The 21,651-nt window shown below is 45.4% G+C and overlaps 1 protein-coding gene across 1 annotated transcript; it reads left to right on the top strand.

The window, feature by feature from the left end:
* The first annotated feature begins 1,001 nt into the window (after positions 1-1,001).
* Positions 1,002-19,898, top strand: TMEM176B (transmembrane protein 176B). Its single transcript, XM_049863384.1, has 7 exons — positions 1,002-1,146; positions 4,284-4,492; positions 6,200-6,310; positions 6,661-6,717; positions 6,955-7,185; positions 8,136-8,255; positions 8,680-19,898. The coding sequence occupies exons 1-7, from the start codon at positions 1,002-1,004 to the stop codon at positions 8,770-8,772; spliced, it is 966 nt and encodes a 321-aa protein (XP_049719341.1). The 3' UTR covers positions 8,773-19,898.
* Positions 19,899-21,651: the final 1,753 nt, after the last annotated feature.

A 21,651-nucleotide genomic window follows, 5' to 3' on the forward strand; every position in this document is an offset into this window, starting at 1 on the left:
CTATAGGGTTGTGGCTCCATGACAATGGGCTTTTTCCCTTTCTTTCTTTTTAGTGGCTCGATCAGCTCTGGTGAGCTGGAGAGAGTGAGGGTGAGGGTGAGTGGCCTTGGAGACACAGAGCTGAGTAACTCTAGGACATACTATGAGGCTGTCCTCTCCTCTACTCCCACAGGGATCAGTGTTTTCAGAACAGCTGTATATGCCTGTGCTTGTGAGTGTGTGTGTTGTCTGAATGGGTGGAAGTGTGTGTGTGTGCTGCCTGAATGGGTGTGCATGTGTGTTCTCCGAATGGGTATAAATGTGTGTGTGTGTTGTCTGAATGGGTTTAAGTGTGTGTGCGCTGTCTGAATGGGTGTAAATGTGTGTGATGTCTGAGTCTGTGTGTGTGCTGTATGAATGGGCGTGAGTGTGCGTAGTCTGAATGTGTGTGTGTTTGTGCTGACTGAATGAGGGAAATGTGTGTGTGCTGTCTGAGTGGGTATGAGTGTGTGTTGTCAGAGTGGATGGGAGCGTGTGTTGTCATGGTGAGTGGGAGTGTGTGTTGTCAGGGTGGGTGTGAGGGTGTCTGAGTGGGTGTGAGTGTGTGTTGTCTGAGTAGGTGTGTGTTGTCAGTGTGTGTGTGTGTTCTGTCTGAGTGGGTATGAGTGTGTGTTGTCAGAGCGGGTGTGAATGTGTTGTCAGAGTGGATGTGAGGGTGTGTTGTCTGAGTGAGTATGAATGTGTGGTGTCAGAGTGGGTGTGAGTGTGTTTTGTCAGAGTGGGTGTGAGGGTATGTTGCCTGAGTGGGTGTGTGGGTGGGTTGTCTGGTGGGTGTGAGGGTGGGTTGTCTGGTGGATGTGAGGGTGTGTTGCCTGAGTGGGTGTGTTATCTGAATGGATGTGAGTGTGTGTGTGTGTTCTTACACAGGTCTCTCTGCCTTCTCCTGCCAGCCGGGTTATCTATATAAGACCGAAAATCCCTAGATGGGCCCTTTGGCCTAAGCTGTTTGCTGGGAAACTGTGATGCTGAGACCCAGCCCCCCATCTCCCTCCTCCACTTCTGACTCTCAGCCAGCTTCCTCCTCCCTCGTCTGGGTTCAGCTCCAGTGCAGGCTCCTTCCTGCTCTCCCTCTGTGTACTCTGTCGCTGGGGGCCCAGAAGAAAGCAGGTGAGGCAGGGCCCCCACAGCCCAGCTGGCCCCTTTTTCCCAGGAGATTCTCTTGTACAGGACTCCCTCCCAGGGGAGTCTCAAGGCCAGCCCCCAAAGCCCTCACCCTACCCCCCAGGTTCCCCTCAGGACTTCCTTGGAGGGAGGGACTCATGAGAGAGAGTATGCGACTCCACCGGGAAAATGGCTGGGCAGGAAGGGGGAGAGGGCTGGGCCTGGTCAGCTCCGGCTGCTCTTTCCTCCATCCTCCTAATGCCTCCCCTAATTCTGGATGGTGTGGGGGTTCAGGCAGTTGGTGCTTAGCGAGCTTTAAGAGTGGAGCTCTGCTGGGGAGCAGGGCTAGGGTGGAGGCACAGGGCAGAGTGGGTACCACCCTCTGTCACCAGCTCCGGGGAGAAGTGTTCAGGGCAGCAGGGCCAGGGTTCAGATCCGCTGAGGCCAGAGGAAGAGCAGAGGAGGCCAATGGGGAGACTGGACAGGGTTGGGGGAAGTGGTGGTATCCAGGGGCTCAGAGGTATTAAAGCCCAGGCTGCTAACTTCATGCTGGTCCCTGGGCCCTGACAGGACACCTGGCTTGAATCTGGGCCTGAACGTCCTCTTGCATGTTTGTGAACAGGTTTGAGTGTCCTGTGTTCATTTGCAAAACTGTCAAACACCTGCCCTTTCTAACACAAAGGAGGTCAGGAGGTGAAGGAGTGAGACTGCCTCAAAAGTGAGTAGAGTACAAACTCAAGGACTGAGGGTTAGTGTTGCTGCTGGTGATTTGGGGATTGGTATTCATTAATAATATTCGACTTAATGGGAGGCCCATTAGAATTGTCTGTGGAGGGTTTCTTTTGGTTCTAGGCAAGCTGATTCTGAAGTGTATAAGAGGTAAACTAACAAAAATGGCCGTGACAGTCCTGAAGGGAAAAATGACGTAAGGGGCCACAAAGCCACCCAAGTAGATAATAAACCCTTTTACTTACAGTTGTGACATATGTGGCGTACGTGACTCGTCCAACACACCACTGGACAAAATCCGGAGACTAGAAAGGCCCAGTTCCTATGGGAACTGAGTTTTTCCTCGAGGTACATTTTAGATCAGTAGAAGAGGACTTACTCCACAAATGGTGTTGGGACAAGACGGTAATCAATCAGCTGAAGAAAATAAAACTTGGATCCGTGACTTCCAACTTACTTCAAGTAAATTCCAGATGGATCAGCATTTAAATGTGAAAACCGAAAGCATAAAAACACTTAGAAGAAAACATGGAAAAATTATTTTATAATCCTGAAGTGAGGAAGTCCTTTTTAAGGAAGTTATAAAACCCAGAAAGCATAAAAAAGATAGAAAACTTTGATTGTAGAAAAATGCAATAAGTGAAGTCAAAATGTACACATTTAAACGGGACATTTTATTGCATAAAATTGATTAAAAACTACAATGGGATGTAATTTTCCCCGTATAAAATTGAAAAAGGTAAAGAGCTTGTTAACACACTCTGCTGGCTACGGGGGCGGGGGCGAGGGGACTGCAGGCACACTGGGACTTTGCTCCTGCGGTGTAGGTTATCTACTAAAATCCCCAACGTGCAAGCCCACGCTGTCGTGATAGGCGTTGGAAATAACCTAAATGCCTGTCAGTGGGGGACTGCCTCGATAAATGGTGATGCATTCATGCAGTGGAAGCTTTTGATGGGGTGATTCAGGATTATTTTCAAAACATATGCTTATGTGAACACAGCATTGTGTAGAGCAGTGCAGAGTGTCCTGCCATTTGTGGAAATGGGGCATAAAGAATATGTTTTTCTTTTATATGGAAAAATATCATCGGTAGGCTATAGAAGAAACTGATAATATTAGTTTCCATCTGGAAGGCAACCGGGTGGCTGGGAGAAAAAGATCGGAGAGGGGGTTTTAAATGTATACCTTTTGATTTTGTATCTTTTGAATCCTTTAACCGTGTGAAATATTATCTGTAAATATATATATACAAGTATATGTGTATATGTATATATATGTGTGTGTAAGTACGTACATATGTATACACACACACATACACATAGGTAGTCCCCGACTTACGACGTGTTTAAGTTACCACACGTAAGACAGTGCATATTTGTCCTACATACAGTGTTGCAGCTCATAATTTGCTGATGTTATCCTTCTCAGATGTTCCTCAAAGGTCTTTATATGTAATATTTCCATTCCCCCAAAGACAAATAAAGATTGGATTTATAAAGATGCTAATAATAAAAGGTCATAATAAAGAACATTTAAAAAAAATGAGATATTCAACTTAACTCAGGACAGACTTAAGATGGAGTCGTCTGAAGAGAACCCCATTGTAAGTTGGGGACTACTCTGTGTGTGTGTGTGTGTGTGTGTGTGTACGTGTGTATGTCATTATTGTTGTTGTTAGGTGCCATCGAGTCAATTCTGAGTCATAGCAACCCTATGTAAAACAGAAAGAAACACTGCCCTCTCCTCCGCTATCCTCACAATAGTTGTTATGCTTGTGCTCATTGTAGCAGCCACTTTGTCAATCCATCTCGTTGAGGATCTTCCTCTTATTGCTGACCCTCTACTTTACCAAGCATGATGTCTTTCTCCAGGGACTGATCCCTTCTGATAATAAGTCCAAAGTATGTGAGATGTAGTCTCACCATCCTTGCTTCTAAAGAGCATTTTGTATACATATATATGTTTGTGTATATATATAAATATATATGTGTGTATATATACACATACATGTGTGTACATATATATACATATATAGTACGTATATATACATTTATATGTGTATATGTATGTGAGTGTGTGTATATATACATACATACACACACATACATAGACTAAGTCATTACAGTAGTTCGCATTCTTTTCTTTGGTTCTACCCTTGGCCCTCAACAAACTGTATCAGATCACATCGGGAAGGGGCCCAAGAAAATACATGGTGAAAAAACTCTAGAGAGGACTCTGATTTGCACCCCAGATGAAGGTCACTGTGATGCTGATACCTGCACTGGGAAAATCCTTTGTATCTTGATGAGGAGACTATTTTCTCTCCCCTCACCTATGTGATGTCCCCCTTCTTACTGACCATCTGTCTCCTAGTTCCCAGCCTTCACTTCTGTACCGCTTCTCCTTGGCAGGCAGAATAACTCCAAACATGCTGACCGTGAATGGCATCGATGTGGCCTCTACGCTATCCCAGCCCACCCACATCAACATCCATATCCATCAGGAATCAGCTTTGGCCCAGCTTCTAAAGGCTATGGGTTCCCTGGTGTCCTGTGTGTCTCATCCTCGGGGCACTGCCCCTCCCAAGGCGAGGATGAGCCACGGACAGCTGGCACTAGGGGTAAGCATGGGCTGGAGAGGAGAGTGAGCAAGGTGATACAGAGGATGCAAACAAGGAACATGGGTTGAATCCCCACGAAGGGGATGTAAGAACTCACTACTCAATACCGTATTGTTCCAGAGAGGATTAAGGACCTCCCCTGACCACATAGTTTGTGAGACAGTATAGTTGGGAAAAGAAGGCAGCTTTGGAAGTCTTCCCCAGAGATTTGGATGAGAAGGAACTACCATCCTCTGCTTTTGTGCAAAGAAGCAGTCAGGCCAGAGGTGGGATGATGGGTAGGAGAGCCTCTGAAAGCTGTTATTTAGTCTGATTGAACACACTTGAGCTGAGGGCCTGTGGTGTGCAAGGCAACACGCTAGCGCTTCGGGGAAAACTACAGTGAGATTCCCTAGGTTATGACCTAAGGTGCTGACTCCTCATCAGAAAGGATCAGCAGCCACACAAATGACTAGAATTAAAGGTAGACTAGTTGACACAAGAAACAACACAGATAACACACACACACACACGACACACGAGGCAACCTCCAGGAGGAGCTGACACCTGAATGGAGGAGTGGGTTTGGATGGAGAGAGGTGGAAGATTGAAGAAAAGGAGCTCCAGGTTAAGAGGATGGCAGGATCAAAGGCCAAGAAGCCAGAAAGCACAGGGCCAGCTCTGTGATCCTAGAGCCGACATGTGGAGAATGTGAATGAGGCTGGAATGCAGACCAGGGCCACATTGTCGAGGGCCAAGAAGTCAAGGGTAGGTGTCTGTCCTGAGTCAGTGTCAGTGGTGGGATGGCTGTGGGTCTATTCTGAGGAGGAATCTGGGCTCTAGGCTGCCTCATAGAGAGGTCCAGTTGAGAAGTATCCAGAACTTGCACTTGTATGGTAACAGCAGAAAGGACAAGGAAACTTGGGCATGAGGGAAAAAGAGGAGCATGAGAACATGCCAAGATTTGGAGCTTGGCTGGCCAGGAGAATGGAACCATGGAAGTCAGGAGAGGCAGGGGTTAGTATATTGAATTTGGATGTGAAGAACCCGAGAAGATGGCAGAACATGCAGGTACTGACATCCAGAGGGCTGAGTCTGAGTCAGGTTTGTGGGGGTAGAACACTTTTGAAATGAAGAAAGAGAAAGCAGAATTGGAAATGGAAACCATAGACTGCAGTGCAAACAAGGTTTCTGCCCATCCAGCAGAGAGCTCCAGAGCAGAGAGGGGAGCTGCCCATTAGAGGAGCTCCATGTTGGGTGGAAATGGCCCCTGTACCACCGTCTTGCTTATGACTGGCTGGGGCCATCCCAAAAGAGTGTGCTCTCAGCTTGAAAGATAAGGAAGAGCCTAAAGGAGCTTTGAGTCACAGAAGCCCTCAGAATTACCTGCTTGGATTGCAGAAAGAGGTTGGGCCCAGAAACTGAGGCCAGGCTGAGGGTTTGGATGGATGATGGGATTACCAAGGGAGAATGAGAAGAAAAGGTGGGAATCATGTGGAATGACCAAATGTGGCAGTTGGGAAAAGTAAACAAGGATAAACACCCAGGCACATTAGAGAGGTGAGAGGAGAGCCGGATCAGTGTTGCCTCATGGATGTGAAGGAAACAGAACTTCTCAGAACTGGAAGCTGAAGAGAGGTCCACAGATGAGGCAAGAAGAGGCACCTTAGCCAGAGCTGGAAAGCGTAGGCTCATGGGAAGAGTCTGGATTATTATCCTGTCTTGCAGGTGACCCAGATACTGCTGGGGGCTGTGAGCTGTGCTCTTGGGGTGTTCCTCTGCTTTGGGCCCTGGACTGAGCTGCGTGGCTCAGGCTGTGCCTTCTGGGCCGGGGCTGTGGTAAGTACAGAAGGGGCTGTGAGCAGAGGCTGTGCAGAGGCTAGAGGTTATGGGCAAGGAGAAAGTTCCTTTGCATCTGGGCCAGGGGTTTGGGAAAGAAGCCTTCATCATGAAGAATCTGCCTTGGGGTGTGGGTACAAACCCCCTCACTCCCCACTTTTTATCTTTATGGCAAGTTTGGGAAGGGAGGGGCCATTGTACTTGGAGCTCTGTCCATACACTAGGTTTCTTTGTCTGTCCCACAGACCTTGCTTCGAGTTGGCTGTTCTGGGTTACTGGGGGAAGGGTGGTGGGAGATCATTTGAGGGAGAGTAAATTGGCGGCCTTCTTCTGGTGTCTTCTCTTCCCAGGCTATTGTGGCAGGAGCAGGGACCACTGTCCATGAGAAGTACCAGGGTCGACGTTCAGTGAGTCCTGGGCAGACTTCTGTCCACAACCTTGTCCATCTTCCCCTTTTGAGTCTCCGTCTTTCTGCCTCTATTTTCCTGTCTCCTGCCATTTGGTTCCCAATATCTTGGAATCCTTCATGAAGGGGTGGGATAGTTTCCTGGGACAGGAGCTGGGGGAGATGAGACAGGTTGAGGCTGGGACGCCGTGGCTCTGCCATCAATAGAGGGTCAGCATCTTGAACCTCTCTCCTGTAGGGCTGCGTGTCAGGTCTGCTCACCCTGGCTGGCATCGCCACGGCCCTGGCAGCTGTTGTCCTTTGTGTGAATAGCTTAACCTGGCAAACTGATGGCTTCTTCTACATCAGCTCAGTGTGTGATTGCCCCACCCCTGACACCACAACCAGTGGGTACAGATGGATGCAGCGAAGCAGGAGTGACTCAGACTGGAGGGAGAATCAGTGCAAGTCCTACATGCAGATGCTGGTGGTGAGAACCAAGTCCTGTCTCCAGGGACCCATCATGGCACCCTGTCCCCGAAGAACTGGGTCACTGGAGGGCAAAGATGAGAGCTCGTAGAGCTTGGACCTAATCCTAGGTTTTTGGTTCAGGAGATTTTAACTTAAGCTCAAGAAATTTCTTAGACCCTCGTGATGTGAAGATTCCCTGAATCAAAGGGGGTGAAAAACAAAGGGAAGACATTTAAGAGAGAAGACTGTGGGCCACCCTTCTGCCTTTTCTGCTGTGGGTGTATTCCAGTTATCTACCACTGCATAACAAACCACCCCAAATTTACACTACAGTGTATTATCATCTCTCCCAGTTCTGTGGGCTGACTGGGCTCAGATGGGCACTTCACCCCTGGGTTCTTTCTCTCAGGGAGTTGTAGTCAGGTGTCAGATAGGGGTGAAGTCATCTGAGGGGTCACCTAAGTTGGATAACCAAGAAGGCTCCCTCATGTACCTGGCATTTGATGCTGGCTGTTGGCTGGGAGCTCAGCTGGGGCTGCCAACCAGAGCACCCACAGTGGCTTCTCCATGTGGCTCGGGCTTCTTACAGCATGGCAAGTAGGTTCCAACAGGGAGTGTCTCGGTTGTGAGCATTTTAAGAGGTAGGAAACAGAAGTTAAGGGTTACACCTGTAATTGGCACAGTGCCACTTCCAGTGTATTTTACTGGTCAAATCTGTCACAAGGTACATCCAGAGTTCAGGGAATGGAGAAAGGCCCTCCATCTCTTGATAGGAATGGCAAGGTGGCATTGCAGACAAGCAAATGGGGTGGGTGACATAGCTTCTCAGTTATTGGATGCTGCAACTGCCTTGGTGGGAAGGAGCTAGTTCGACACTCGGATACATGGGTGGGTTAATGAGGTGATGGTAAGAGCTGAATTGGAGGAGGGGACTCCCGACTGTATCTTTTCCCCTTTCTTCTTCTCCAGAACCTGTTCCTAGGAATCCGTGCTCTGCTCCTAGCTGTCTGTGTCCTGCAGGCCATTGTGTCCTTGATTTCCCTGGGCATGGGTCTTCGAAGCTTGTGCAGCCAAAGCTCCCAGCCCCTGGTGAGTTGTCAGGGAGGCACTGCTGGAGAGGCGTGGAATGGGGTGGTAAAACTCTGGGGACTGGGAAAACATTGGGGCCAGGAACACTCCTGGTCTAAAGTCATGCTCGACCTTTTTCAGCTTTTTCCCAGTACTCGGCTCTTCCCTTTGCCATCAGGGAATGTAACCCCATCGCTGTTTCCTGGGCCTCTCCTATCCACTTTTATTCTATTTTTCCCCACTCACTCCTCCTTTCTGCCCGACTTACTTGTCAGCTCCCCTACCTTGGTCACCTTGTCTTTTTGCATGACTCCTGTTTTCTTTTACCTTTTCCTTTCCCTCCCTTCTTTCATTTTCCTGATTTCCAAGTTCTGAGAAGCTGGATCCTTCCCCATTCTTTGTTTTCCCTAAGAATTGTTGTTTTCCTATTTTTTCTCCCCCTCAGGATGAGGAAGGGTCGGAGAAGAAGCTACTGGGGGAAAATTCCATGCCTCCCTCTCCCTCCAAGGAGAGCACCCAGGCTACCATCATCCTGTGAGCTGCCAGAAACTGCCTGGGCCCCTGAGTCTCTCTGTCTTGAGTAGCCCAGGCCTATGGGAGGACCATCTTGCTCTCCCAGGGCCCCTCACTGGCCTCCTCCTCAGGCTGTGTCTCTCCTTTGGCCATTTTTCAGCCCCTCCTCCTTCCTTCTCTCCTTACCACCCTCTTACCCACTATCCCCATTCCAGTGTCCTCAGTTCAACGAACATATAGTGTTTCATTTTCCCTGAGCCTGATTAAACAGGAACAAGTAGGACAAATCTTATACAGAAAGGTTGTGGTCTTCCTTTGTTTATATAGGTAGTATGCTGTGTGTGGCCTTTGTGTGATATGTATAGAATTAAACTAGAGCTGATTTGTCTCATGGGAATGAGGTCTCAATCAGATTTAATTTAATTACACCTTACTCTCCATCACAAATGGCAAAATTCCTTTTTATGATTTCTCGCATTTAATGTAAAGTGAAAAAAACTCTCATGTACTCAAAATCTTTTTACCTTAGGAATCAACTACAGCTTTAACCTGTAGGCTTTAAAAAACTATGTGAAGTCATAGGACAAGATTTTTTCCTCCCTTTCTCCCTTCCTTCTTTTGCAGTGATTAGCGCTGGTTCTCTCTCTCTCTCCATACACATGTGTGTGCTCACACACACACACACACACCTGTTATTCTTTGCTATCGTTGTAAATGATATAATCAATTTGTTTTTTACGTTTTCCTTATGTATACATAGGTATATATGTGTTTATGTACAGTAGCTAAAGGGAATGGAAGAAGTGAAGTAAAAGGGCTGAACAGAAGATTTCAAAGGGCAACTCAAGAAGACAAAGTAAAATATTATACTGAAGTGTGCAAAGACCTGGAGTTAGAAAACCAGAAGCTGAAAGAACTGAAAAAAATTCAAGCCTCAAATTACAATTTGAAGGATTCTATGGGCAAAATACTGAACGATGCAGGAAGCATCGAAAGCAGATAGAAGGAATACACAGAATCACCGTACCAAAAAGAACTGGTCGACCTTCGACCATTTTAGGAGGTAGCATATGATCAAGAACCAATGGTACTGAAGAAGCCCAAGCTTCACTGACAGCGTTGGTGGAAAACAAGACTCCAGGAATTGATAGAATGCCAATTGAGATGTTTAACAAATGGTTGCAGCACTGGAAGTGCTTACTCATTTATGCCAAGAAATTTGAAAGACAGCTACCTGGTCAACAGACTGGAAGAGATCCGTGTTTGTGCCCATTCCAAATAAAGGTGATCCACCAGAATGCAGAAATTATCGAACAATATCATTAAAATCACAAGCAAGTAAAATTTTGCTGAAGATCATTCAAAAGCAGTTGCAGAAGCACATAGACAGGAAACTGCCAGAAATTCAAGCCTGATTCAGAGGACACGGAATGAGGGATATCATTGCTGATGTCTAGATGGATCCTGGCTGAAAGCAGAGAATACCAGAAGGATGTTTGCCTGTGTTTTGTTGATTGTGCAAAGGTATTTAGCTGTGTGGATCATGACAAATTATGGACATTGGAAGAATGGGAATTCTAGAACACTTAATTGTGCTCATAAGGAACCTGTTCATAGACCAAGAGGCAGTTGTTCCAACAGAGCAAGGAGATACTGCATGGTTTAAAATCAGGAAAGGTGTGCAACCTTTTACTGTGCTTACTCAATCTGTATGCTGAGCAAATAATCAGAGAAACTGGACTACATGAAAAAGAACGGGGCATTAGGATTAGAGGACGACTCATTAACAACCTGCGATATACAGATGGTACAACCCTGCTGAAAAGGAAGAGGACTTGAAGTACTTACTGATGAAGGTTAAAGACCACAGCCTTCAGTATGAATTGCGCCTCGTCATAAAGAAAACAAAAATCCTCACAACTGGACCAATAAGCAACATCATAATAAATGGTGAAAAAATTGAAGTTGTCAAGAATTTCATTTTACTGGGATCCACAATCAACAGCCATGGAAGCAGCAGTCAGGAAATCAAACTACATATTGCATTGGGCAAATCTGCTGCAAAAGGCCTCTTTAAAGTGTTGAAAATCAAAGATGTCACTTTGAGGACTAAGGTGCGCCTGACCCAAGCCATGATATTTTTCAATCACCTCATATGCATGTGAAAGCTGGACAATGAATAAGGAAAATCAAGGAAGAATTGACACCTTCGAATCGTGGTGTTGGTGAAGAATATTGAATATACCATGGACTGCCAGAAGAACGAACGAGTGTGTCTTGAAAGAAACGCAGCCAGAGTGCCCCTCGGAAGCGAGGATGGCAAGGCTTTGTCTCATGTACTTTGGACATGTTATCAGGAGGGACCAGTCCCTGGAGAAGGACATCACGCTTGGTAAAGTAGAGGGTCATCGAAAAGAGGAAGACTCTTCACAAGATGATTGACACAGTGGTTGCAACAACGGGCTCAAACATAACACTGATGGTGAGGACGGCACAGGACCGGGCAGCGTTTGGTTCTGCTGTACACAGGGTCTCTATAAGTCAACTCATGGTGACCCCACGTGTGCAGCATAGAACTGCTCCATAGGATTTTCAGTGACTGTGACCTTCTGGAAGTAGATTTCCAGGCCTGTCTTCTGAGGCCTCTCTGGGTGGGCTTGAACTACCAACATTTTGGCTAGTAGTTAAGTGCTTGACCATTTGTGTCACCCAGGGATTCTATGTATGTGTGTATGATTTTTGAAGGGCAAAAAAGCAGATTATGGTCTGTAGAATTATGAAGTAATGTTGATTCTGGCTTCTTTTCTGATTCAAACATAAGAGAAGTCTTTTATTTCCACTATGGCTTTATGAAATCTCTATGAGGTAGATTTTACTACCTAGCCCCACAGTGGAAGAACTGGTATTCAAACTCAAGCGGAGAGACTCCAGACCTCTCTTTCCCCTTTAACCACTGTACATGCTGCCTCCTGAAGTTATGCTGAACAGGGGCAGAGCATCACAAAAGAGTAAGACATCAGTCCCAAGCTTGGGAGTTTTAGAGCATAATGAGAATATAGGGGTTTATAAAGAAGCTTGTGTAATAAAAGGTCACAGACAAGAGACAGAGTATGGACAGAGTCAGCAGATGGATTACAGGGGTTGGCAGATTACAGCCTGAGAGTGGGTCTCTGGCCCTCCATGTCCACTTGTTTACGAACTATCTATGGCTTCTTTTCCATTACAAGGGCATATTGGGGTAGTGTTAAAAAAAAAAAACTGTTGCTGTCAAGTTGATTCTGACTCATAGCTATCCTGTAGGACAGAGTAGAACTGCCCCATAGGGTTTCCAAGGCTTTAAATCTCTACAGAAGCAGACTGCCACCTCTTTTTCCCACTGAATGGCTGGTATGTTCAAACTGCCTCCCTTTCCATTAGCAGCTGAGCACTTAACTGCAACACCAGGGTCCTTGGAGTAGCCTTAACAGAGACCAAATGACCCACAAAGTCAAAAATATTTATTACCTTTTATAAGAAAAGTTTGCCAGCTTCTCGTCTAGGAGGTTACAGTGGAGGAAGTGGTGAGTTCTACTCTGTGGTGACAGCAGGGTGTGGGATGCTCAAGAATGCCCACAGAGACGATCCAAACTTTGACCTGTGCCACATGTGAGGGACTAGAGTAGGTTTGGTAAGGAGGACATTACAAGCTAAAGAAGCAACTATAGCACCATATCCAGAAGACAGAAGCTTGAATCCTGATGGTGTGTTTTAGGAACTACTAGACCTTCCAAAGGGGGCAGTGTTGTGGGTAGAGGTGGGGCTGCAGGAAAGCACAACAAGTGAGAAGACTGAAGAAGTAAGGACTGGCAGGAGGGCTTAGACATCACACCAAGGAATTGGATTTTATTCTGGAGCTGGTGTTGAACCTTTGAATGGGTCCTGTGGTGGTTAAGGTTGTGTTTCAGCTTGGTTGGGCCATGATTCTCAATGATTTGGCAGTTATATAATGATGCATTTGGGCAGTTACATAATGATGTAGTTTTAACAGTTGTGTAATGATGTAATTTGGCAGTTATATAATGATTCAGTCATCTTCCATGATGTGGTCTGATGTGATCAGCCAATCAGTTGTAAGGGGAGTTTGCACAGGGGTGTGGCCTGCATCCAATATATATACATGGACATTCTAGCAAAGCTTGCTCGCTCACTCTGGATCCTGCATCCAGATCACCATCGTCTGACTTCCAGTTCTTGGGTCTTGATCCAGTGGCCTGACGTATTGTCTGCCAATCTTGGGATTTGTTGGCCTCCACAGCCTGTGAGCCAGCAGCCTGTTGACTGACCTGTTGATCTTGGGTTTGTCAGCCCCTGCAGCTATGTGAGTCAGAAGAAGCCTCCTAATGCCTGATCCACAGATGTGAGACTTGCCAGCCTCTACAACTGTGTGAGCCATTTCCTTGAGATAAATCTCTCTCTCTCTCCCTCTCTCTATACATATACAGTTCACTGGTTTTGCTTCTCTAGAGAACCCAGCTTTAGACATTTGGTACTGAGAGTGGTTCTAGACAGACTAAATCATGAGGGTGAGTTTTCTAAATTGATTCTCAAGTCTGAGCAGTATTAAAGGTGCTGGTGACTCCGCCTCCAGTAGTAATGTAGGTGCTGCTAATCCCTGGTATGAGGTGGCAATATTAATATGCAAAATATCATCAAGTATTGGTGAGAAATGAGGCTGTAAGTGATTGCATGTTTGATACTTTCCTACAATTTTGTCAGAATGAGAAGTATAGGGAAACTGATTGATTGATCCTACTTGTGCTAGACAAGGTGCTGAAAGAAGGAGATGAGCCCAGGGCTTCAGAGTCACAGGTCAAGCACCACATAAAAATCCTCAAAGTTGCCATTTGTGCCCTGAAAGAAAGCCTTATTTCTTAAAGTAACAGAGTTGATACTGCAGAAAACCAAACCCAGAGTCATAGTGTAAGAGTGGCTGAATTACCCAAAAGGTGAAGTTCAAGTGTGATCCGGGAGGAGGTACGCTACACTCCAAAAGAACTGCTTGACTTTTCTAATATACACAAACAGAAACCTGGGGAGTATATGCGGGGGTGGGTGGCTACTAAGGGTATGGGATAGTGGTGCAAGGAACAAAAATTTGGATGTCTGAGTTTATTGATATGGACCCACTAAGCACAGATCCTTCATTCAGTGTTCAAGTTCAAGAGGTTAGAAAAGGATCTAATAGTTTATTGGGTTGGTTCACTGAAGCATGGATTAAGCAGTGGCCTACATTAACCCGCTTTGGTATACTGTAGAGGGACTCACCCAAAGGGTGAGTTGGCACGTTAGAGTGGATTTATCAGGTTAGACCCACAGGCTCACGCACAGGGGGTCCACAGGACATACATTTTACCACAAGAGTGAGGAACAAAATTGTGATGGGAGCCCTACCATCCTTGAAGACTACCATGATTGCTATTTTATGCAAGTCAGATTGGACAGTGGGAACTGCCCTAACTGATTTAAGACACCTAGCTATGATGGGGCTGATTGGGCGCTGTAGTAGTAGGGGCCAAGTGGTGGCACTCATTTGACAAAGACAAAGTGGGCATGGTAATTGTAATAATGGACAGCTGAGTCAAAGCAGTAATCAGAATAGTCTGACTTGCATGGACTTACGGCATTGGCTACTTAGTCATGGTGTCCCTAGGAGTGAAATAGATGGGGAATCTACTAAATATGTGATCTGTAGAAGCGGAAGAATCCTAGGTCAAGTGAGCAGCAGTCTAACTAGAATTGCCAGGATAGAGAGTCACAGCCCCTCAGTCAGTTCCCAGACTTGAGTCAATTTACTGACCCACAACACCTTGAATGAAGGGGAGGCCAGGTCCCCTTCAGAAAGAACTCTACTACACTGCCAAAAATATATACTGTAAATCTTTCTGCCGGCCTTCCTGAAAGGGCTCTACAGCCTTTTACGAGAGTGACTGTTCATTGGGGAAAAGGAAATAATCAGACTTTTGGGGGATTACTGGATACTGGCTCTGAACTGACCAGGAGACCCAAAACATCACTGTTGCCCACCAGTCAGAGTGGGGGCATGTGGAGGCCAGGTTATTAATGGAGTCTTTTTTTCAGCTCAGGTTCATCTCAAAATGGGTCCAGTGGGTTCCTGAATCCCCCTGTAGTGGTTTCCCCAGTTCTAAAATGCATAATTGGAATAGATATACTCAGCAACTGACAGAACCCCCACACTGGATCCCTGACAGGTGGTGTAAGGGCTATTATGGTAGGAAAAGCCAAGTGGAAGCATTAGAATGGCCCCTACCTAGGAAAATAGTAAAACAAAAGAAATACAGCATTCCTGGAGGGATTGCAGAGATTACTGTCATCATCAAGGACTTGAAAGATGCAGTAGTGGTGATTCCCCCATTTGGCTCGCCTATTTGGCCATGCAAAAAACAGATAGATCTTGGAGAATGACACTGAGTTACCATAAACTTAACCAGGTGGTAATTCCAATTGCAGCTGCTGTTTCGGGTGTGGTTTCACTGCTTCAGCAAATTACTATATCTCCTGGTACCTGGTATGCAGCTATTGATCTGGCCAATGCCTTTTTCTCCACTATAGTTTTGAAGAAACACCAGAGCAGTTTGCCTTCAGCTGGCAAGGCCAGCAATACACTACTACTGTCCTAACCTAAGGGAATATCAACTTTCCAGCTCTATGTCATAATTTAGTCTGCAGGGTCCTAAACAATCTTTCTTTCCCACAAGATGTCACACTGGTCCATTGCATTGATGACATGATGCTGATTGGGCCAGCTAAGGAAGAAGTGTTAATGACTCTGGATTTATCAGTAAAATATTTTCATGCTTGAAGTGGCAAATTAATCCCACAAAAACTACGGTGACTTCTACCTCAGTAAAATTTCTAGGAGTCTAGTGGCATGGGTCATGTCAAGACATTCCTTCTAAAGTGAAGGATAAGTTGTTATATCTGGCCTCTCTTACAACTAAAAAGGAGGCACGATGCCTGGTGGGTCTCTTTGGGTTTTGGAAGCAATATATCCCTCATTTGATTATGCTACTGTGGTGCTGTTTCCCCCATAGCCAGGATTCATAGTTTTAGGAATCAAGGGGTAGAAATAGGGATGGTACCACTATTACCCCTAGTGACCCACTGGCAAAATATTTGCTTCCTGTACCCATGACCCTGTGCTCTGTGTGTCTAGAGGTCTTAGTTGCAAAGGGAGAAATGCTTTCACCTGGAGGCACAACACAGATTCCTTTGAATTGGAAGTTAAGATTGTCCCCTGGCCACTTTGGGCTCCTCATGCCTCTGGACCAGCAGACAATGAAAGGAGTTACCACACACTGGCTGGTGTAATTGAGCCTTACTACCAAGGGGAAATCAGATTGGTATTGCATAATGGAGGTAAAGAAATTTATGTCTGGAATACAGGAGATCCCTTAGTACTACCATGCCCTGTGATTAAAGTCAATGGAAAACTACCGCAACCCAACACCAACATGACTACTAATGGCCAAGACCGTTCAGGAATGAAGGTTTGGGTCACCCCACCAGGCAAAGAACCACAACAAGCTGAGGTGCTTACTGAGGGTTAAGGGAATATGGAACGAGTGGTGGAAGAAGGTAGTTCTAAATACCAGTTATGACCCTGTGACCAGCTGCAGAAACGAGGGCTATAATTGTTATGAATTTTTCTTCTTTGTATCTGTGTATCAGATATTTTTCTTTTCTTTTCTTTTCTTTGTTCTTCATTCTCATTTGCTCCAAGTGGGTTGGGGCCAACTGATGCATCTTAGATGGCCTCTCACAAGCTTTTAAGACACCAGATACCACTCACCAAAGTGATATACAGAACATTTTCTTAATAAACTTTGTTATGCCAATTGACCTAGACGTCCCCTGAAACCATGGTCTGGAGAACTCAGGCCCAGCTACTGGGTCCCTCTAAGTGTTTAGTTGTGTTCAGGAAGCTTCTTAGCTTTTGGTTTAATCCAGTTGTGCAGACTTCCCCTATATTGTGTGTTGTCCTTCTCTTCATCTAAGATGATGTTTGTCTACTATCTAGTTAGTGAATTCCCCTCTCTCTCCCTCCGCATCCTCATAACCATCAAAGAATGCTTTCTTCTGTGTTTAAACCTTTCGTTGAGTTCTTATAATAGTGATCTCATACAATATTTGTCCTTTTGCAATGAATTTCACTCAGCATAATGCCCTCCAGATTTATCCATGTTGTGAGATGTTTCTCGGATTCATTGTTCTTTATCATTGCATAATATTCCATCGTGTGTATGTACGATAATTTACTTATCTATTCATCTGTTGATGAGTACCTAGGTTGTTTCCACCTTTTTACTATTGTGAACAGTGCTGCAATGAACATGGGTGTGCATATATCTATTTGCATAACAGCTCTTATTTCTCTAGAATATATTCCAATGAGGGGGATTGCTGAGTCATATGGTACTTCTATTTTTAGCTTTTTAAGGAAGTCCCAAATCGATTTCCAAAGTGGTTGTACCATTTTACATTCCCACCAGCAGTGCATGAGTGTTCCAGTCTCTCCACAACCTCTCCAACATTTATTATTTTGTATTTTTCAGATTAGTGCCAGCCTTGTTGGGGTGAGATGGTATCTTATTGCAGCTTTGATTTGCATTTCTCTAATGAGCATTTCCTCATGTAGCTGTTAGCCACCTGAATGTCTTCTTTGGTGAAGTGTCTGTTCACATCCTTTGACCATTTTTTAATTGGGTTATTTGTCTTTTTGTTGTTGAGGTGTTGCAGTATCTTGCAGATTTTATAGATTAGACCCTTATGGGATATGTCATAGCCAAAAAGTTTTTCCCAGTCTGTAGGTTGTCTTTTTACTCTTTTGGTGAAGTCTTTGGATGAGCATATTTGATTTTTAGGAGCTCCCAGTTGTCTAGTTTCTCTTCTGGTGTTTGTGCATTGTTAGTTACGGTTTGTATTCTGTTTATGCCATGTGTTAGGGCTCCTAGCATTGTCCCTATTTTTTCTTCCATGATCTTTATCATTTTAGATTTTATATTTAGGTCTGTGCATCAAATATTTTTGTTTTCTTCATTTATAAAATACGAGATATAAATGAGTATAGTGCATCCACCAGGCACTCCTTGGAAACTCTACGGGGTAGTTCTACTCTGTCCTACAGGGTTGCTATGAGTCAGAATCGACTCGAAGGCACTGGCTGGGTAGTGCATTTTTGGTTGTAAGCATGTTAGCATGTTAGTTGTATCATGCTAGGTGCAATTATGGCTCTGTAATTGTCTTTATTTAGAGATTATGTATGGTTTAAGGAGATGTGTACAGGTGCCAAGTTGACGAGGGGTGGACCGTGATGGTTAAAGTAGTGGCTGGGCCATGATTCTTAATGGTTTGGCAGTTAAGTAATGATGTAGTTTGGCAGTTATGTATTGTCATGGATTGAATTTTATCCCCCCAAAATGTGTATCAATTTGGCTAGGCCATGTTCCCAGTATTGTGTGATTGTCCACCATTTTGTCATCCAATGTGATTTTCCTATGTGTTGTAAATCCTATCTCTATGATGTTAATGAGATAGAATTAGTGGCAGTTATGTTAATGAGGCAGGACTCAATCTATAAGATTAGATTGTGTCTTAAGCCAATCTCTTTTGAGATGTAAAAGAAAGAAGTGAGCAGAGAGACATGGGGATCTCATACCACCAAGAAAGCAGTGCCAGGAGCAGAGCATGTCCTTTGGACCCAAGGTTCCTGGGCTGAGAAGCTCCAAGACCAGGGGAAGATTGATGACAAGGACCTTCCTCCAGAGCTGACACAGACAGAAAGACTTCCACTGGAGCTGATGCCCTGCATTTGGACTTCTGGCCTACCAGACTGTGAGAGAATAAATTTGTTTGTTAAAGGCGTCCACTTATGTTTATTTCTGTTATAGCAGCTAGATAACTAAGACATGTATTGATGTAATTCTGCAGTTATGTAATGATGTAGCCATCCTCTATGATGTGATCTGATGTGATCAATCAGTTGTAAGGGAAGTTTCCTTGGGTGTATTTCCAGCATACAATATACATATGGACATTCTGGCAAACCTTGCTTGCTTGCTCCAGGCTCTGCGTCTGCCTGGCCATCATCTGACCTCTGGTTCTTGGGACTGAGCCAGTGCCTTGCAGCACTGCTTGCAGATCTTGGGATTCGTTGGCCTCCACAGCCTGTAAGCCAGCAGCCTGCCTTCTTGCCTGCCAATCTTGGCTTCATCAGCCTCTGCAGCCCATGAGCCAGAGGCCTGCTGTTTCCCCTGCCAATCTTGGGTTTTTTCAGTCACTGCAGCTACATGAGTCAGGAGAAGCCTCCAGCCTGATGCCTGACCCACGGACTTGGGAGTTGGCAGTGTCTACAACTACGTGAGCCATTTCCTTGAGATAAATCTCTTTATGTATATACAAATAAGCTTCACTGGCTACACTTCTTTAGAGAACCCAGCCGAAGACAGATCTTGAATCAGATTTCTTATTCTCATCTCGCATTGATTGCAAATCATACTCAATAGCTTAAAAACATGATCATACATGCTAAACTATGAATTCTGAATGCTTCGAGAATTGTTACTTTTCTTCAGGTTGAGACTGTGCTCTTATTAAGCTAGAATGTTCATGCCATTGAGCCTAATTGATTTTCTTACACCCTAGAGTCTAGAACCCACAAATCAAATCCCTGGGGCATTGTTATCAGTCAGAAAAACTCAGACCCAGAACCATTTTCAGTGCCCTCCCCCCTATGAGAGAAGGTGTTAAAGTCTCGAAGCAATTCAGAGCCCCCTGGACCTCACCACTGTGCCACTCCCACAATAGAGACACAGACTGCACCCCACTCTCCACTTAACAGGCAAATGCAAATTTAGTTAAGCCAAGAAGCCAGGCTGGGTTCAGATAAGTCGTGTGTAGCTGGATAAGGGCCTATAAAGGCCCACCAGTGCAGGCTCTGTGGAAAGATTACAGGTAGTCCACGACTTCCTACGGGGTTCCATTCCAATGACTCCATTGTCAGTTCTGATGTAAGTTAAATACCTCTTTTTTTTTTTTTTTTAGTTTTCCTTATTATTGCCTTTAATTATCAGTATCTTTATAAATCCCATCTTTGAACATTAGTGAGTGAACATCTGAGAATGATAACAGCAAATTACAAGCTGCAACATTGTATGTAGTACATATTACTAATGATAAGATGTAACCCCTCAAAACAAAAAACAATTGTTAAGTGCAGTTCATCATAACTCCAATACACTGTAAATTGGGGACTACCTGTAATTCACTATGAAGTATTTATTATTGTGTCTCTATGTGTTTCTGCATGTCTTGCAAGTGAGACACTGACTGCCCTTTTGTTTCAGACTATTTTAGTCAGACTATTTTTCAAAGAATGTTTGTACGACCTCTGAAGAAACAGTGTCTTCCTCTGAAGCAAAGGGCAGACATGTTTACTGCCTATTATAAAAGGTTCAGGCTCCTTAAGCTGAGCCTTCCACTCCTGTATTGCCACCCACTGCGTGTGCAGTATCAGCTGGCCCTCTTTGTATCACCTTGTGGGAACTGGGGCTCAGGGAACCTGTGAGAAAATGCTGATACTCTGGTTACCGTTATTGTTGTGAGAGATAAATTATTTCTTCTGACTTCGGGGCTCCAACCTCAAGGAAATTGTGGCAGGCTAACTTATTAACCTGCGAGTAGGCTAAATCTTGGATCCTTCATTGTTCTTGACTATTTATCCTGCTATTTGCAAGTTTTATGATACACACAGACTTAAGGGGTGGTTTCTGACATAAAGAAGTTTACAATCTGGTCAGGAGGCAAGTCAGAAACATAATTGCTTGATTGCTGTATTAGTGGTCTGTCAGGCAGGAAGACATTATCCTGTAAGAACTAAGAGACCTCCCCACATTCCCTTTGACCATAGTTCCTTGGGGCCCTGTCAAATATGTCCATGCACAGTGAGCTACAAAGCCCAGCTCAGGGAGACCTTGATCTGCACTCCCAGCAGGGAGACAGGGATGGTTCTTGGGGCCTGAGAAGTATCAGAAGTCCTTGAGGGGGCCATCATTCCATGCACTTTGGGGTGGGATGGGAAACAGTGGAAGATGGGGGACAGCCTGGGAGCAGGCTCGGGGTGCATCCACCAATGCCCCCTTCTCAAAGTCCCTTCTCTGGCCACTGTTGAGAAAACCCTTGGGCAGTCCACAGGGTGCCTGCAAAGGGCTGCCTCTGATGACCTGGGGCCAAGGCTGAGAACTGCAGTCCCAGGGGCTGGTCCTCCTTGGCAAGCCACAGAGCCAGCTCCTTTAGGTTTTGTCACACCCACAGATCACCAGACACACTGCCCAATGCTCTCCCTCCACTCCCTCTCAGCCTGACTCTTCCATCTGCAGGAACCCTCCCACCCCGCTGTGCTGCCTGAGGAGGCAGCCCACCACTCCCACCTCAAGGACAGGTCCAGTGCAATCTCACAATCTCTAGGGTGAGCTCTGACTCTAAGGGGGACTGAAGACAGCTTCGGGCACTTTCAGCTTCAGATCTTAGTGCAAAGTTTTAGAGGCCAAAACACACCTCTGCACTGTCTTTTTTCTTTCTTTCTTTCTTTTTTTGCAATGTCTTTTGACAAAGCGTTCAGCCACCTGTTGAAAAGAAGAGCAAGTGTGTGGAAAACAGCCTCAGCTCATGTTCCTATCACGCTAGTCTTGGGTGTGGAGGTTCCCAGTTGCTAGTGGAAGCTGTCTCCCTCTCCACCCCAAGATTCTGCCCCTTGTTCCCATTTAGGGTGGCAACTCTAGCACTCCAGAGAGGAGCTTAGCGGGAGCTGCCCTATCTCACATTGGGCCATATCTGTCCCGTGGGCTGT

This window comes from Elephas maximus, chromosome 20 (genome assembly GCF_024166365.1).
Source record: "Elephas maximus indicus isolate mEleMax1 chromosome 20, mEleMax1 primary haplotype, whole genome shotgun sequence".
NCBI classification, from domain to species: Eukaryota; Metazoa; Chordata; class Mammalia; order Proboscidea; family Elephantidae; genus Elephas; species Elephas maximus.

Excerpts from the sequence above, each read along its gene's own strand:
- TMEM176B (XM_049863384.1), top strand. The coding sequence starts at position 1,002 with ATGCTGAGACCCAGCCCCCCATCTCCCTCCTCCACTTCTGACTCTCAG. Across the intron at positions 7,186-8,135 it reads CCTACATGCAGATGCTGGTG|AACCTGTTCCTAGGAATCCG; the intron begins GTGAGAACCAAG and ends CTTCTTCTCCAG. Across the intron at positions 8,256-8,679 it reads GCCAAAGCTCCCAGCCCCTG|GATGAGGAAGGGTCGGAGAA; the intron begins GTGAGTTGTCAG and ends TCTCCCCCTCAG.